The sequence below is a fragment of the Furipterus horrens genome, unplaced genomic scaffold (assembly GCF_987537825.1).
Source record: "Furipterus horrens unplaced genomic scaffold, mFurHor1.1.pri manual_scaffold_6, whole genome shotgun sequence".
Taxonomy (NCBI): Eukaryota; Metazoa; Chordata; class Mammalia; order Chiroptera; family Furipteridae; genus Furipterus; species Furipterus horrens.
In genome coordinates this window covers 45,590,520-45,604,813 of record NW_028327176.1, presented here as the reverse complement: position 1 = coordinate 45,604,813, position 14,294 = coordinate 45,590,520, and the positions used below count along the sequence as shown (strand labels likewise).

Below are 14,294 nucleotides of genomic sequence, written 5' to 3'. Positions count from 1 at the left end.
TTGGTTGATTCTCGTATGTGCCCTGATGGGGGATGGCACCCACAACCCTGGTGTATGGGGACCATGATCTGACCAACTGAGCTACCTGGTCAGGGCTTTTCAAAAAAATTTTATTGATTGATTTGAGAGAGAGAGAGTAACCTTTTCTTTTTCTCCTACCTCATATTATATATACAAGCCACAGCTGTGCTTACATGCAGATTTGTTTCTTTTTTTAAAGAGGCTGTAAGTAGAAACAGAAAAGTCTGCTTTAAAAGAACAATCAGATTAGTCAATTTAATCTAGCCTTTATATTTCTTCTCTGTGTAAAGCATAGCCACAGGATGTTACTTGCTAAAATCAGGGAAAACTAGAAACTACCTGAATGTCCATCAATAAGAGACCAATGTAGTAAAATTATGGTACACTCATACAGTGGAATACAGGCAATGACATTGTGCAGAGGATATTTCCTAACATAAGAAAATCTTCACAATATATTGCTTTAAAAAAAGTTTGCAAATGGTATGTGAAGTATGTGTACATACTAACAATATGTGTAGCATAATGATTTTTAAAACGTGAGCATGCATAGAAAAAACAGATATGAAGGATATATACTAAAATGTTCATGGGTAGCTCTGGGTGGTGAATATGGGTAAGTTTTATTTTATTTTCCTCTACTTTTTGTACTTTAGTTTTTATTTTTTTGCAATGAGCATATATTACCTTTGTAATCAGGAAAAATAATTGTACTTGAAATATTCTAAAATATTTGAGAGCCCCAAAATGTGATTTGAGGGTACTTCTCAGGTGATGTAAAAAAGATATTAGAACCACTAGGATATTTTTTTTAAATGTTGAATTTTTTGTTTTATTTCATCCCAGAGGCCCATCTATAAAACTTAGACTAATGTTACCAAGTTTCGTTAACAACACTATCTCTCCCTGTTCCACCTTACCTAATTCTAGAGCAATAATTTATACATCCCTACCCCCATCAAAGTTTCACATTTTTAGCAAAGCATCAAGCCTTACCGTTCGGAAAGCTGCAACCACAAGATTTGAGGGAAACAGGTTTCTGTTGGAAAAGGAAGCATTTCATCAGTATTCTTAAAATTCAGCACTCAAAGTACCCACTTTAAGATGTCCATTCCTGACAGCCTAACACACGGTATTCTTCCTCTCTCTGCCTCTAGCAATTATTGTGGTCTTCTGCTTGTCCAAACACCCCAATATGCCTTGGCTCCTGGGTAACAGTAGATACTTGAGTGTACCAATTCTCATCTCTTCTCCATCCTGGTACTCCTTGATATTTGGACTTACCTGTGGTTCCACAAATCAGAATAACTGCCGCACTTTCCTTTCCCTAAATTAAGCCCTATTCCCGTGGTTTCCAATGGGAAGTGGTGCTGCCCCCTAGTGAAATCCATGGGAGTATTTTTGTTGTGGCAGTAATGTGGAGGGGGGAATTCCAGGGGAAAGTGCCAGCCAGGTCCCAGCCATTCATTCTGCTAAGTGAAGCCAGGTCCTGTACAATAAATGGTCTCAAGGCCCTCATGCTTTCCAATCTCCTATATGACATACCTGCAGATGAAACCTTATAATTATCCGAGCCTAAACTAACACCCAAACAAGGTAGTTTTTGCATAATTTAAACATATAGTCATACCTCGGTACTCGTAGGCTTCAGAACTCATCAAACCCTGTACTCATCGCATTTTGACGAGAAAAAGTGTTTCAGCACTGGGCGCTTGCTCAGGACTCGTTGCACTTGTTAGGACTTGTATGAGTCATGACGCTGCCCCACAAGACAAAATGGTTCCTTGTTCGGTACTCATCAATTTCGGCACTCGTCACAAGTTCCAGAATGAATTAATGCCAAGTACCCAGGTACCACTGTATACTGAGTTTTCTAGGAATGCAACTACTGTGTAAAATATGTGATAATTATTTTTGGTTTTGTTCAGAATATTTCCAAGAACTGGTCATCTTCCTGGAAAAATCATAGCACCCACAGAAAATTGTAGGATTTGAGTCCTTAATTGCACACATGGTATTAAGTATCAGTCTGTATTTATAGTTGTGTCATTAACACTGAGTCTAAATTCAGAAGCAAGTACCTAACCACTTTGTTTTAGAGCATTTACATATTAAAATGCATTAGTCATAAACTACTCTGTCTTTTATATTAAAGTCATTAATGTTTTGAAATTATGCATGTAGGTAAATTCTATTTATTAATTTCATTTCATGATGAAGGATATAAAATAGTTGTTAAAAAGCAGGGCAACAGAGCTGATCAAGTTAAGCTATGTTTTAAAACCAAAGTCTATTCATGCAAACAGTTTTTACTGAGGGCTTCCTTTGGGTCAGGCTTTGTGCAGAGTTCTTAATATAAGAGAAAATCCCACTGACAGTCCATTTATTCTACCCACTTCCTGTAAGAATAAGTCTAGAAGAGAAAATGGCTCTGGATCATCCTTTATAATTTGTGCAAAGTATATGCACTAATTCTTACTTCTGTGGCTGAGTTATTTTCCTAACGTTAGAATCTCTAGGCAACTATTGGCAGTATGTATGGTTTCAGAGGGAGGCAAGTCTGAACTGTAACCCATCTTGGCAAGCAGAGTCTAAGATGGCCTGCTGGAAGCCACACCTTTGTGTAATACCCTCCCCTTGAGTGTGTGTGGGACCTCTGCCTTGCTTAATTTAGCCAGAAGAATAGAGCTAAGGGCCCGGACTGCTGTGGCTCAGTTGGAGTGGCAACCCATAACCTGAAGGTTGCAAGTTTTGATTCCTGGTCAGGGCACATAACTAGGTTGCAAGTTTGATCCCCTCTCTAAAAGCAACGAAAAAAAAATGTCCCATGAGGATAAGGAAAAAAAAAAAAGAGAGAGAGAGAGAGAGAATAGAGCCAAGGTAATGGAATGTCACTTGCTTGTACCTTTGAGAAGACTCCCTTTACTGCCTTCTGGGCTTGCATGTTTGATGAAACAAGCTGCTATGCTGGGCAGGCCCATGTGGCAAGAAACTGCGTGTGGCCTCTCGCCAGCAGCCAACTAGGAAGTGAGGCACCAGCGTAAGCCTCAAGGACCCAAATTCTGCCAATAACTGTGTGACCTCAGAAGTAAATCCATCCCAGGCGAGCCTTTGGAGGAGACCCCAGCTGTGGCCAACACCTTGATGGCAGCTTTGCAAGAGATTCTGAAGCAGAAGATTCAGCTAAGCCATGCCAAGATTCATGATCTTTTGTGAGATAATTAATGTGTGTGATTTTAAGCTGCTAAATTGTTGGCAAGTCATTAAATTTACACATTAGATACCTAATATACCAGCCAACAGGGTTAATGAGACCAAAAACAACTTGATTACACTCAGGGTGCATCCACAAGACAGCCAGCATGCAGAGACTGCAACACAGCATTTTCCAAACCTACTTTGCCTATGAAACCAGAATGGCTTTGAACATATAAAGAGAATACCAGCTAGTACACACCTGCATTTAAAGCAGACAAACTGCAATCTTCCGTTGAATTAACCATTACAAAATAGTGACCAGATATTTGAGTCCTATTTACATTTTTTTAAAAAAGTAATAAAAGACTAGCAACATGTATTGACTATTCCTTAGAGTACATAGATGAGTAGCAACTTTTATTTGCCTATTATTTCCATTACAAAGCACCTTTCTTACATGTGTCAAACTTGTGAGGTAGGTTTGGCATCTCATTTCCATTTGCTATACTAGTTAGGAGCAGAAATAGGTTCTGAGCCAAGGTTTCCCTGTTCAACATGCATCACATGACAACTCTCAACAGTTAAGGACTGAGCTGGCCACCAGGTTCTCTTCCTAAGAGGGCAGGGAACTTAAGGAAGGAGCTGGGTTAAAAGGCCTCCGTGTTCTGCGTGAGGAACAACTTCCCCTGGAAGTACCTTGTATCGTTCAGGGATTAGCAATATCCTCAGTCGGTGCAAGCACAGCCTTGCCCACAGCCTTGAAATGTACTCTCTTCCAAAGAGCACACACTATTTGTTTAAACCCTGCTAGCTGGCCTGCCTGATCTCTTTAGCATGAGCAATAGCCCAGTACTATCTCATGCAGAAGGAACACTGACCCTAACCCAGAACTTCTAGACCAAACAGCCATTGACAAACTGACCTGTTTTCAGACAGTCTAAGCATCTAGTCTACAAAATCCAGTGGGAACAGAGAGGTACAGACAGTACTAGAGGCAAAACAACAACTCCTGCCAAAAACATCAACTTCCTAAGAAGAAAACGATGTGTTCTGGCAGTTTCTTATAAAGTTAAACATACATTTACCATATGACCCAGCAATTCCATTCCTGGATATTTACCCAAGAGAAATGAAAATACATGTCTGCAAAAAGGGCCAGTATGCTTAACAGTCTTATTCATAATAGCCCCAAACTCAAATGTCTGCAAACAGATGAATGGATACATTATGATAAGTCCACACAATGGAATCCTACCAGGCAATAAAAAGAAATCAGCTACTGATATGTGCAACCCAGATAATCTCGACAACATTGTGCTGAGCAAAAGAAGCCAGACAAAGAAAAGTACATGCCGAATGATTTCATTAATATGAAACTAGCAAAAGCAAAACTAATCTATAGTCATAGAAAGGAAAACTTTCTATCCAAAACTTCCTGGGGTTAGGGGTGGAGAGTGGGGCATGCTGAGAAGGGTCATGGGTGACAGAAATGTTTAGTATCTGGATTGTGGTGATGGTTAAATGAGTTATCTATTTGTCAAAACTCACTGAACTTTATACCTAAAATGGGTGCATTTCACTGTATGTGAATCATAAGTCAAAATCCTTAAAAGGTTAAAAAATTACAGTGCTCACTGCAAAGGAGATCTTACAATTAAAAAAAAAAAACACATTCAGTGAGATGACTGAACTTTCTTTAGGTTATACAGCTCAGCTCTCGGATAGTAATCCCTAGGAAGGGATTGCGTGGGGGCAGTGAGTTGAAGCTCATGCACCCACAAAATCATTTTCCTTTCCCTTGATCCCTCTGGTTGTCACAGACCAGGGATAGGAGCAGTCCCCTATCCCTGTCCATACCAAGAGGCAAGAAATTGAGGCTGTGGGATTAAAGCAAAACATCTGACAGATCGTGTCTTTGGTATTATATCTAAAAAGTCATTGCCGTATCTGAAGTCACCTAGGTTTTTTCCTATGCTATCTTCTAGTTTTATAGTTTTGTATTTTATATTTAGGTCTGTGATCCATCTTGAGTTAATTTTTGTGAAGGGTGCAAGGTCTGTATCCAGATTCATCTTTTTTGTACATGGACATCCAACTGTTCTGGCACCATTTATAGAAAAGATAATCTTTGTGCCATTGTATTGCCTTTACTCCTTTGTCAAAGATCAGTTGACTATATTCACAAGAGTCTATTCTTGGCTCTCTCTTCTGTTCCATTGATCTATTTGCCTCTTCTTTTGCCAATAGCACACTGTCTGGATTATGATGGCTTTCTCATAAGTCTTATTATAGTCAGGGAGTGTCATTCCTACAACGTTGTTCTCTCTGCACTCTTCTTGTCCCTCTCTACTTTAACCAGAGATGCTGTTGTGAAATCTGGATTTTTCTCACTCCTGAGCTCTCTTGTATCCAGGGATCAGCTGCTTGTGATGCAAGCAGTTTTGCTCCCCAGTGCTCTGCCTTCGGGCATTTTCCCCCAATGCCTTACATTCACACAAAAACTTTGTGGGCTTTCAAAATAAGGAATATTTGAGCTGGAAGGAATCTTAGTGGTGACAAAGTTCAACCCCCTCATTTAGCACATGGTGATGCCAAGGCCCAGAGACATTAAGTTGAGACATCTGCCATTCATGCTCCAGTTAGACCAATACCATCAGAGAGAACTTTCTATATTTGTGCTAATACAGTAGTCATATGGCTATTGAGCACTTGAAATATGGCTAGTGTTCTGGAGGATCTGAATTAAAAAAAAATTTTCATTGAAAATGTAAGTTATATATTTAAATTTAAATAGCCACTTGTGGCTAGTGTCTGTCATATTAGACAGTGCTGATCTGCAGCCCTGAAACCCAGCGTCTGGAAATCAGAAAGCCCAAATGCTACTGTTGCAGAGCACTCAACTTCACTGGCTGTTAGGGTGCTTTTAACTACTGAGATCTTTATCTTCTTCAAATTCTCAGATATTTCCTCTTTCTGTTATTTGATCCTGAGAAATTTACTTGGATTACATAACACCAGATATACATTAGACCCAAGTTTCTCAAACATTAGTAGTCTGTGAAATTAAATGTATTGGCTCTAACCAGCATTTTATAAAAGATGTAATACATAGGACAGAATGGAAAATGTCAGCGTTTCAAATGTTGTTGTGAGAAACTGGTGTTTCAGGCTGTGTGTGTGGGGTTCAGGGTGCATATGTATGGATGCCATAATTTTAAATGTATTTCTTCTTTCTCGTTCCCCAGGCATCTTGGTGGCTGCTCTTGGTCGCGGGCCAAGCTGCACCTGAGGCAGGAAGATGGTGGCTGCAAAGAAGACGAAAAAGTTGCTGGAATTGATCAATCTAGGCTCCAACTTGTTATGAAGAGTGGAAAGTGTGTGCTAGGGTACCAGCACATTCTGAAGATGATTAGAGAGAGTAAAGTGAGACTGGTCATCCTCGCCAACAACTGCACAGCCTTGAGAAAACCTGAAACAGCTTGCTATGCCATGTTGGCTAAAACTGGTATCCATCACTACCATGCAATAGTAGTTAGTTGGGCCCAGCATGTGGAAAATACTAGAATATTCACACCAGCTGTCATTGATGCAGGTGATTTCTGGTATCGTTAGAAGCATGCCAGAACAGACTGGTGAGAAGTAACTCATGCAAAATTTTTCTTTAAAGAACTGATCAGAACTTGGATTAAAAAAAAAATTTTTTTTTTCTTATAGTGGGTTAAAGTCAAAAACATTTGCAAAAATGCCAAGACCATACTACTGAATCCAGAGATGCAAATCAGAACAAACTGGGAGAGCATGAATGGACATGACTTTCCAGTGCTATAGGAATCTCTGGATACATTACTTAAAGCAAAACAAAACAAAACAAAACAAAAAACCCCTGGTCTGGCCCTGGCTGGTATGGTTCAGAGGGTTGAGGGCCAGCCTGCAAACTGAAACGTCGCTGATTTGATTCCCAGTCAGGGCACATGCCTGGGTTGTGGGCCAGGGCCCAACTTGGAGGTGTGCAAGAGGCAACCGATCGATGTTTCTCTTGCACATCAATGTTTCTCTCCCTCTCTTTCTCCCTCCCTCTCCTTTGCTCTAAAATCTGATATGAGCTGAGGCTGAACTGGCACCAGCAGAGCTTTAGTTAGCAGTACTGTACAGATGCAAGCAGCTCATGGGATGAAAAACTTCATAATGTTCTTTCTTTCCACATCTACTACTATTTATTCTTCTCATTCTATTGTGAAGGGTGGTAGCATTCCCCTATTCTACATGAGAAGAATGTAAAACAATTTACTTTTGCTTAGATATATTTTTTGTTCCAGAGTATTTCCTTTAGGTTCAAAAATTCTTTACTAAATTTATGAAAATTTCAAAGACTTTTCAGAACAGGATATGGCTCACGATATATACACCTGATATTTATTATTCCTTGTGTTTATTTTTAGTCAGTTAACAGGGATGTGCTCCTCCTGATCTTGGGAGCCCCCACAAGGCCGGGAGCTAAGGCAGGGCCGGGATCACACTACTGTAACAGTGGGGAGTGGGGGAGTAATCTACCCTCTTTTGAAGGTCCCTGTGATACAGAGAAAAAGGACAACATTTATTCTCTGTATCGAGTAGTCTGACAGGCTGGGACACATTAGAATGTTAGCAAGATACTCAAATATTAACTCTTTTACTCCTCATAACAAGTCTAGGGGGTAGATATTATAATTAGTCCCATTTTACAGAAAATGAAACAGACACCAAGAGGCTAAATGACCTGTCCATCCAGCTAGTAAGTGGTAGAACTGGATTCAAACCCAGGTAATTGAGTTCAGTGTCTGCTCTTAGTCATGTGGGTACGCTGCCTCTCTGGGTGCATATTCTTCTCCATGCCTGAACTATTCAGGTAGTCTCCTGGGTAGAAGAAGGAATGGTGTCAAGTTAAAACCTTTTTCTTAAAAATTATAATTTAAATTATAAGCTACCATTTTAGTGAGTAGTTTGGCTGAGAAACCTCCATTAATTTGGATCCTTGTCAGATTTGCTAAGAGTCTTCATTTTGCCAAGAGAATAGACAAACACAAGCACAGATCAAACAACCTGCCAAGGCCAGTATTTAAAAGAAATTATTCACTAGTCACTCTCTTGAGTGTGATCTAGGGACAAATATTAGATCTCAGTCTCCAATAGGTTTCTTTGTACCTACTGAAGAAATGTGTGCTTTGCAGCTTCAGAAGGAAAGTCCCTCACGCCTCCCTTGGTGAAGGGAAAGGCTCATAGCATAGTCCACTGCTGATAAAATTAGCACAAGAAAAAACTTCTAGAAAATTGGGCAACAGACAAAACCTCAATTGTGTGTAGGCAGCACATGGCAGCACCCTGCTAGACTTCTGCAAAAGACAATGGCCCAGGGCCATTCTTCCGGTTGCCGGTGCAGCCAGAGCATGGGTCCAGGAACTTTTCCTACCTGCCTCTTTTGCAGGTAAGTCTTTGGTTTTCCATTAGAAAACTACAATTTTTAGCATCCAGATGAATGTTTAGAAGCTGTCTGCTTCAGTCCTTTCCATTTACAGCTGAGGTCACCTCTGGAGACCATAAAAAGGTAATATAGGGAGAAAAGAAACTAGGAGTCACAGAGCACACATGAGAATTTCTGCCCATTTCAGAATGAAAGGCTCTTCTGTGTTTAATTTGGACTTTTCTCCATTTCCAAATTTCCTATAGTGTTGATGATATTAGTTCAAAATAGTCAGTCACTATTCATTTCTTTTTCTCCAGGCTCCTCCACGTGGTTCCCAGTATACCTAAAGACTACATTATCTGCAAGTCACCTGAGTTCCCCAAATATTCTTTTATTCCCCATTTACTCTCATTTTTTCAAACTATAATAATAGGGCTATCCCCATTAGCTGTGAATGGAGAAAACCCCATTCGCTCTGTAACACTGTGCCGTTCATAACAACAACAAGCATATATTGGGCTAGTATGTCCTGTTCTAAGAGCTTTACAGACAAAACTCATTTAACCCCCAAAACAATCCTACTTTCATGATCCCCATTATGCAGATGAAGAAGCCAGGGCACAGAAAGTTATGGGCATGCCGTAGGACTCATAATCAATAAGCATTGTTAGGGTCTAAGAACTTCCACAATGATTGAGTTCCTGATAAGCTGTTTCTGTCTCTTTTGATGCCAAAACCATTTCATTTTGGATAAAAAGTCACGACTCAATCATTTGGGTCACACCCAGTTCTGAGAGGCCTGTGTTGTTCCAGGTCCTCAGGCTGCTCAGGAGGCTCTCTATGACTTGCCACCTGACAGTTGCTATCCACTGTCGCTTCTCAGCTATCAAAGTGTCTGCTGCTAGTGCCAGCACTTCATACCCACTCCCCAGTCTACTTTGTTATTTTGAATCCATTGTGTGGTGGGAAATCAAACCACTTGGTAATGGCATTCTGAATATTCTAAAAGGCATAATGAATATCCATTGGCTTCTTTTCTTTCTGACTTGTAGTTACAACTTAAAAAAACAAATTAGAAATTGTGGCAGAGAGCCCTTGTGGGATTTGGGGGAACTCCACGACCAGGAAAGGTCATGGACTTTAGCAAAGTTTGCACTACACTTAGTCATCAGAGGCTTTTTTTTTTTTAAATTATTTGTTTGTTTCTTTTATTTTTAGAGAGAGGGGAAAGGAGAAAGAGAGGGAGAGAAGCATCACTGTGTGGTTGCCTCTCACTTGCGCCCCCAACTGGGGACCTGATGTGCAACCTAGTAATGTGCCCTGACTGGGAATCGAACCAACGACACTTGGCTCGCAGGCCAATGCTCAATCCACTGAGCCACAGCAACCAGGGCTCATCAGAGGCTTTTTCCACTCCTTCCAGGTGTTTAAGTTGTGGGCAGTTACCAGGTGAGGGCCTGATGGATAATTGAGGTGTTTACTGGCAGATTCTTATTTCATTCACATGCCCACAGGCAGAAAGTACTCTGCCTTGCCTTTGCCAAGGAATATGCCCAGAGTCACATAAAATCAATATCTGCGAGGTTTCTTTGATGGAAGCAATTTGAAAATTTCTACACAGAGTATTCCCGTACCCAGGAAATATTTCCATGTGGCTCGGGACTGCTTCCTCTCACAAGCTGCTCAGTGTGAAAGCGAAGTCTGAGCAGCTACACATACACTGTCCTTCACCAAACGGGGGTCATCTCCTCTTTTTAGAGGAAGTAGGCATCTGCCTTGACCCAATGAAATCTTTATCTGCTTCCTCTTTTGGATCAGAGCAAATATTTCTGAGACTGTGAAACTAGACTAGCAGCGTGGTGTCATTACTGTGGCATGTTGACTTGGGGGACAGGAGAATGGGAGAAAGGGAGCCCTGAACTGTGGGGCACAGACACCCATGGTTCTTCTAATCCCTCCTTTGGTAAACTATTGTGTGACCTAGAGCAAATCACTTAATCCCTCTATGGCTCAATATCCTCAGTCATTAAAGGGGATCATACCACCTGCACTACCTTTATCTGGGAGCTGCTGGATTAAATATTTGCCTGTTGGAAGCATTATGAAACACTACCTATCCCCAACAAGCCACGACAAAGGTTCTTTTAGACCTTCCCTGTATCTGCAGCCCAAGTCACTGAAAAGTCTCCACCTACACTGACCGTAAGTCATGATGTTGGGTCACCATTCACTAAAGAAGCAGGAGCTAAAGGGGCTTGTATCTGAAGCTAGAAGGCCATGATCAGGAAATAAGAAATATCTTCTGGGGCTAGTGGTAATAAGGTAACTCCTCATATCACCCTACCCTGTGTTTTCTGGTCACTTCCCCTCTCTTGGAGATGAGAATGCTACTGAGTCTCCCTATGGGGGTACAACCAGCAGGACAGAGCTGTGTATCCACACTCCCTCCCTGCGCTGCTGATCCTGCAAACAAGAATTTTTTAACCCCCATAACCGCCTTCTCTCCATAGATAGCTGACAGATATACTGAAGAGCCAAAGGCCCTCTCAACCTCATTAGATTATTTTCAACACCCCCCTAAAAGCGAGTTCACAAACTTTGAGGATCTCAGAAGACTACAAATATCAAGCTGCCAGACACTAAACAAAGGCTATGATGTCACCAAAGTCCTAATAGGCCACCTCTACATGTCTTTTTAGTAAGAACTTTCTGGTCCACCTCGTCAGAGGAGATTTTTATTTTTCAGTGTAATGCCTTAGACTTTTTTGGTTGTTGTTGCTGTAGTTTCAAATGAACGTTCTTTCTCTTAAGTGGTAGACAGTCGTCACATTTTCCAGAGGGAGAAATGGAAACAGCACGAAGTCAGTCAAGTCATTTTGCCCAGAGTTTGCTGTTTTTCTCAGCCTTAGCAATTGAGGAGTTTTGCCTCAGTGACTAAAGACAAAACATACCTCTCCAAGGCTCCAAATCGGAAACCTGGAGCAGGAGCCAGCTGATCTCACTCAGCTGCACTTGGCCAGGTCAGTAAATGCCTCCAGCCCACCATGTCCCCATCTGTGAACTCTGGGCTAATGGAGAAAGCAGGAGAGGCTGGTTTGGGTAATCCACAGAAACGACACTACATCTCCAGGGATGAAAGGCAACTTGTAAGAATCCAGAAAGCAGGCAAAGCTAAGTGAAGTTGCTTCTCTTTCCCTCTCCTCGAGAACTCTCACCTTTCCACAAATAAAGCCTCTTGAAACTCACAATACTCTACAGTGGTCCTGACTACAGGGGTTCCAAGTACCCATGAAAGGCTTGTCTGGGCAATGGACCCCACACAACTAACTCTAGCCTTGTTACCCTTGGGTCCTCCGACAGCTCTTCAAAAAATTGCCGGCTTCCTCCCAGCCAAAGGGCTGAAACAGAGAAGGCCACAGATTACAGGCCACGATGGCCTACCAGGCAAAATTTAACCAATGCTCCTAGAAGCTCTCAGGCATTGTGGGGGTGAAAATGGGGTGAAGACATCCAGGAGTGGTTAGAACATAGCCAGAGACTGAAAGGAGTCAAGTACCGATGAGACTGCTGCCTCTGCCCTACTGCACGCTCACACCTAAGGGTAGGACTGGCTCTTGCTAAAAGATGTGGCCCTGCTCCTTTAGACTGTCCAGTGCACCAAGACTGATGTTTGGAAAGGTGTGGTCAGCATGCAAAGACTCCAGACGTTACTTTGATATTTTAAAAACGTTAAAGGCCACCAGCAGCCAATTAAGAATTAACTCTTAGGAGTATATGAAGGTGTGTGTTTAGGAATAAACTGGAGTGTATTGGAGAGCTGGCGTCTCCACTGCGGTGGGGGATAGTTACCTGGCCAGGTCGAGGAAAGAATCCACTGTCTCTTTGGGGACCGGAGTGGGGCCCGACTCCTCTAGCCCAAGGTCTCTGGACTGAAGGTTCTGTGCGCCAGACCCAGGCTTGATGATGAACGCCAACGCGACCGCGAGCGCCGATGCGCCTAGCGTGGTGAGGCCGAAGTAGGCGATGGCGATGCCACCCAGGCGCCCGAGAGAGCTGGCGTCCAGAGAGGCGGCGCCCGACACCAGACTGCAGACCACCAGCGGCAGGATGATCATGCGTAGCATGCGGAGCAGCATCTCTCCGGGGAAGGCCAGATAAATGACCTGCGTGCGGTTAAGCCCGAGCCCGCGCAGCGCCGCGCCCAGGCCAGCACCTGCCACCACGCCGAACACAGTGAGCAGCACGAGCGCGTGGTGCCTCAGAAAGCCGGCGCAGCGCCGTGCGCGTCCTGCCGCGGTCCCGGGCGCTCCAGGCCCCGCTGCAGGCCCAGCCTGGGCGCTGTCTAGGTAGCCGTTGGTCTCGCTGCTCTTCTCCATGGCGCTGCCCGCGACTCGGAGCTGAAGGAGATGAGGGACTTGGGCTCTAGTAAAAGACTGGGCTCTCAATGACTGTCTCAGCGGAGTTGGCGAGGTCCACTGGCTGTGCTGCGCGTGTTCTGGGAGCCGGTCCTCGGAAGACTACGGGTCTGGCCGCGGGAGCAGGTGAGGGGAGGGCCAGGAGAGGCGCTAGGGAGCGGGCTGGAGCCCAGCTTTCGCACAACAGCCGCGGGCTGGAGATAGATGATGCAACGCCGGAGCCTCCAGGTAGCAAGCTGCTGCTAAGAAGGGATTCGCCTGGGCCCGCCCCCTCCACAGCGATAGCCCCGCCCCCACCGGCTCTGGCCAATCAGTGCCCAGGATCCGCGGCCTCCGCCCCAAGCCACCACTCTTGGCCGCTGTTGTGGTGGGAGGGGAGGCAGGGTTGGGGGCGCTGCCCGAGTCGGTGGGGCGCAGATGGAGCCGGCCAATCCTCGCGTCCGCAGCCACCTCCCGCCCGCTCTGATGGGGGTGGGTTCGGGGCTGCCGCTGGGATGGGCGATCTGAGAGACAGCTCGGGCTCTTGGGCACCTGCCGGGGCCTCTCGGCTGGTCGAGGGCCCAGAAGAAGGTGGAACGCTGCCGCGTTCCTTGTCTCGACTGGGGGGTGGGGGCGGGGGTTCCTCCGGGGTTGGTGCTTTCGCACCGCACTGCCCGAGGTCGGACCGAGAACTTGCCGGTTTCTTGCGAAGGGACCACCGGGCGGTGAGAAGCCCCAGGGTTGGCTTCCCACCGCGTCCTCCTGCATAAAAACCCCCTCCTCTCAGAAAGTCCTGTCGGGTTTCATGAGGTAAAGCACTCCGGGGTGCCCAGCGCAGGCCCTGGCTCTGAGGCAAAGGGTGCGTGGATGGATCGAAGGATGGATGAATCAGGAAAGCCGTATCACAGGCTCATTAAGGACTCTGATACCTCTAAATAGAACCCGGATCCGTGGTGCCACCAAACCCAGTGCCTGGCCCCGCCACTGCGCACTCCGAAGAGGGTGGCTTGGATTCCCCTACCCTTGTCTGCGGTAAAGACGCAAAACTCTCCTAGAAGAAACAGAGCTCTTGCGCCACTGCTTTTCTACCACGTAACCTAGCTGAATTACTCAAGCCCCTAGATTTTAACCTCTTCCATCCCCCAGCGGTCTTGTGGAAACAGTGCGGACAGCTGTTTGGCCATCCTGTGAGGACGGTTCCTTGCTGTTCACATTGAATTCATTTCCTTTTTATTTCAACT

The 14,294-nt window shown here is 44.3% G+C and overlaps 1 protein-coding gene across 1 annotated transcript in view; it reads right to left on the bottom strand.

Moving 5' to 3' along the window:
• SLC1A4 (solute carrier family 1 member 4) overlaps window positions 1-13,321 on the bottom strand; it is a 28,643-nt gene extending 15,322 nt beyond the window's left edge. Inside the window, exons 1-2 of the mRNA XM_090281397.1 lie at window positions 12,509-13,321; window positions 1,018-1,060 (exon numbers count right to left, since the gene is read on the bottom strand). Of these exons, the coding sequence (XP_090137523.1) occupies window positions 1,018-1,060; window positions 12,509-13,035 (570 nt within the window). The 5' untranslated portion in view covers window positions 13,036-13,321. The remainder of the gene's footprint in view (window positions 1-1,017; window positions 1,061-12,508) is intronic.
• Between the last annotated feature and the right edge of the window lie 973 nt (window positions 13,322-14,294).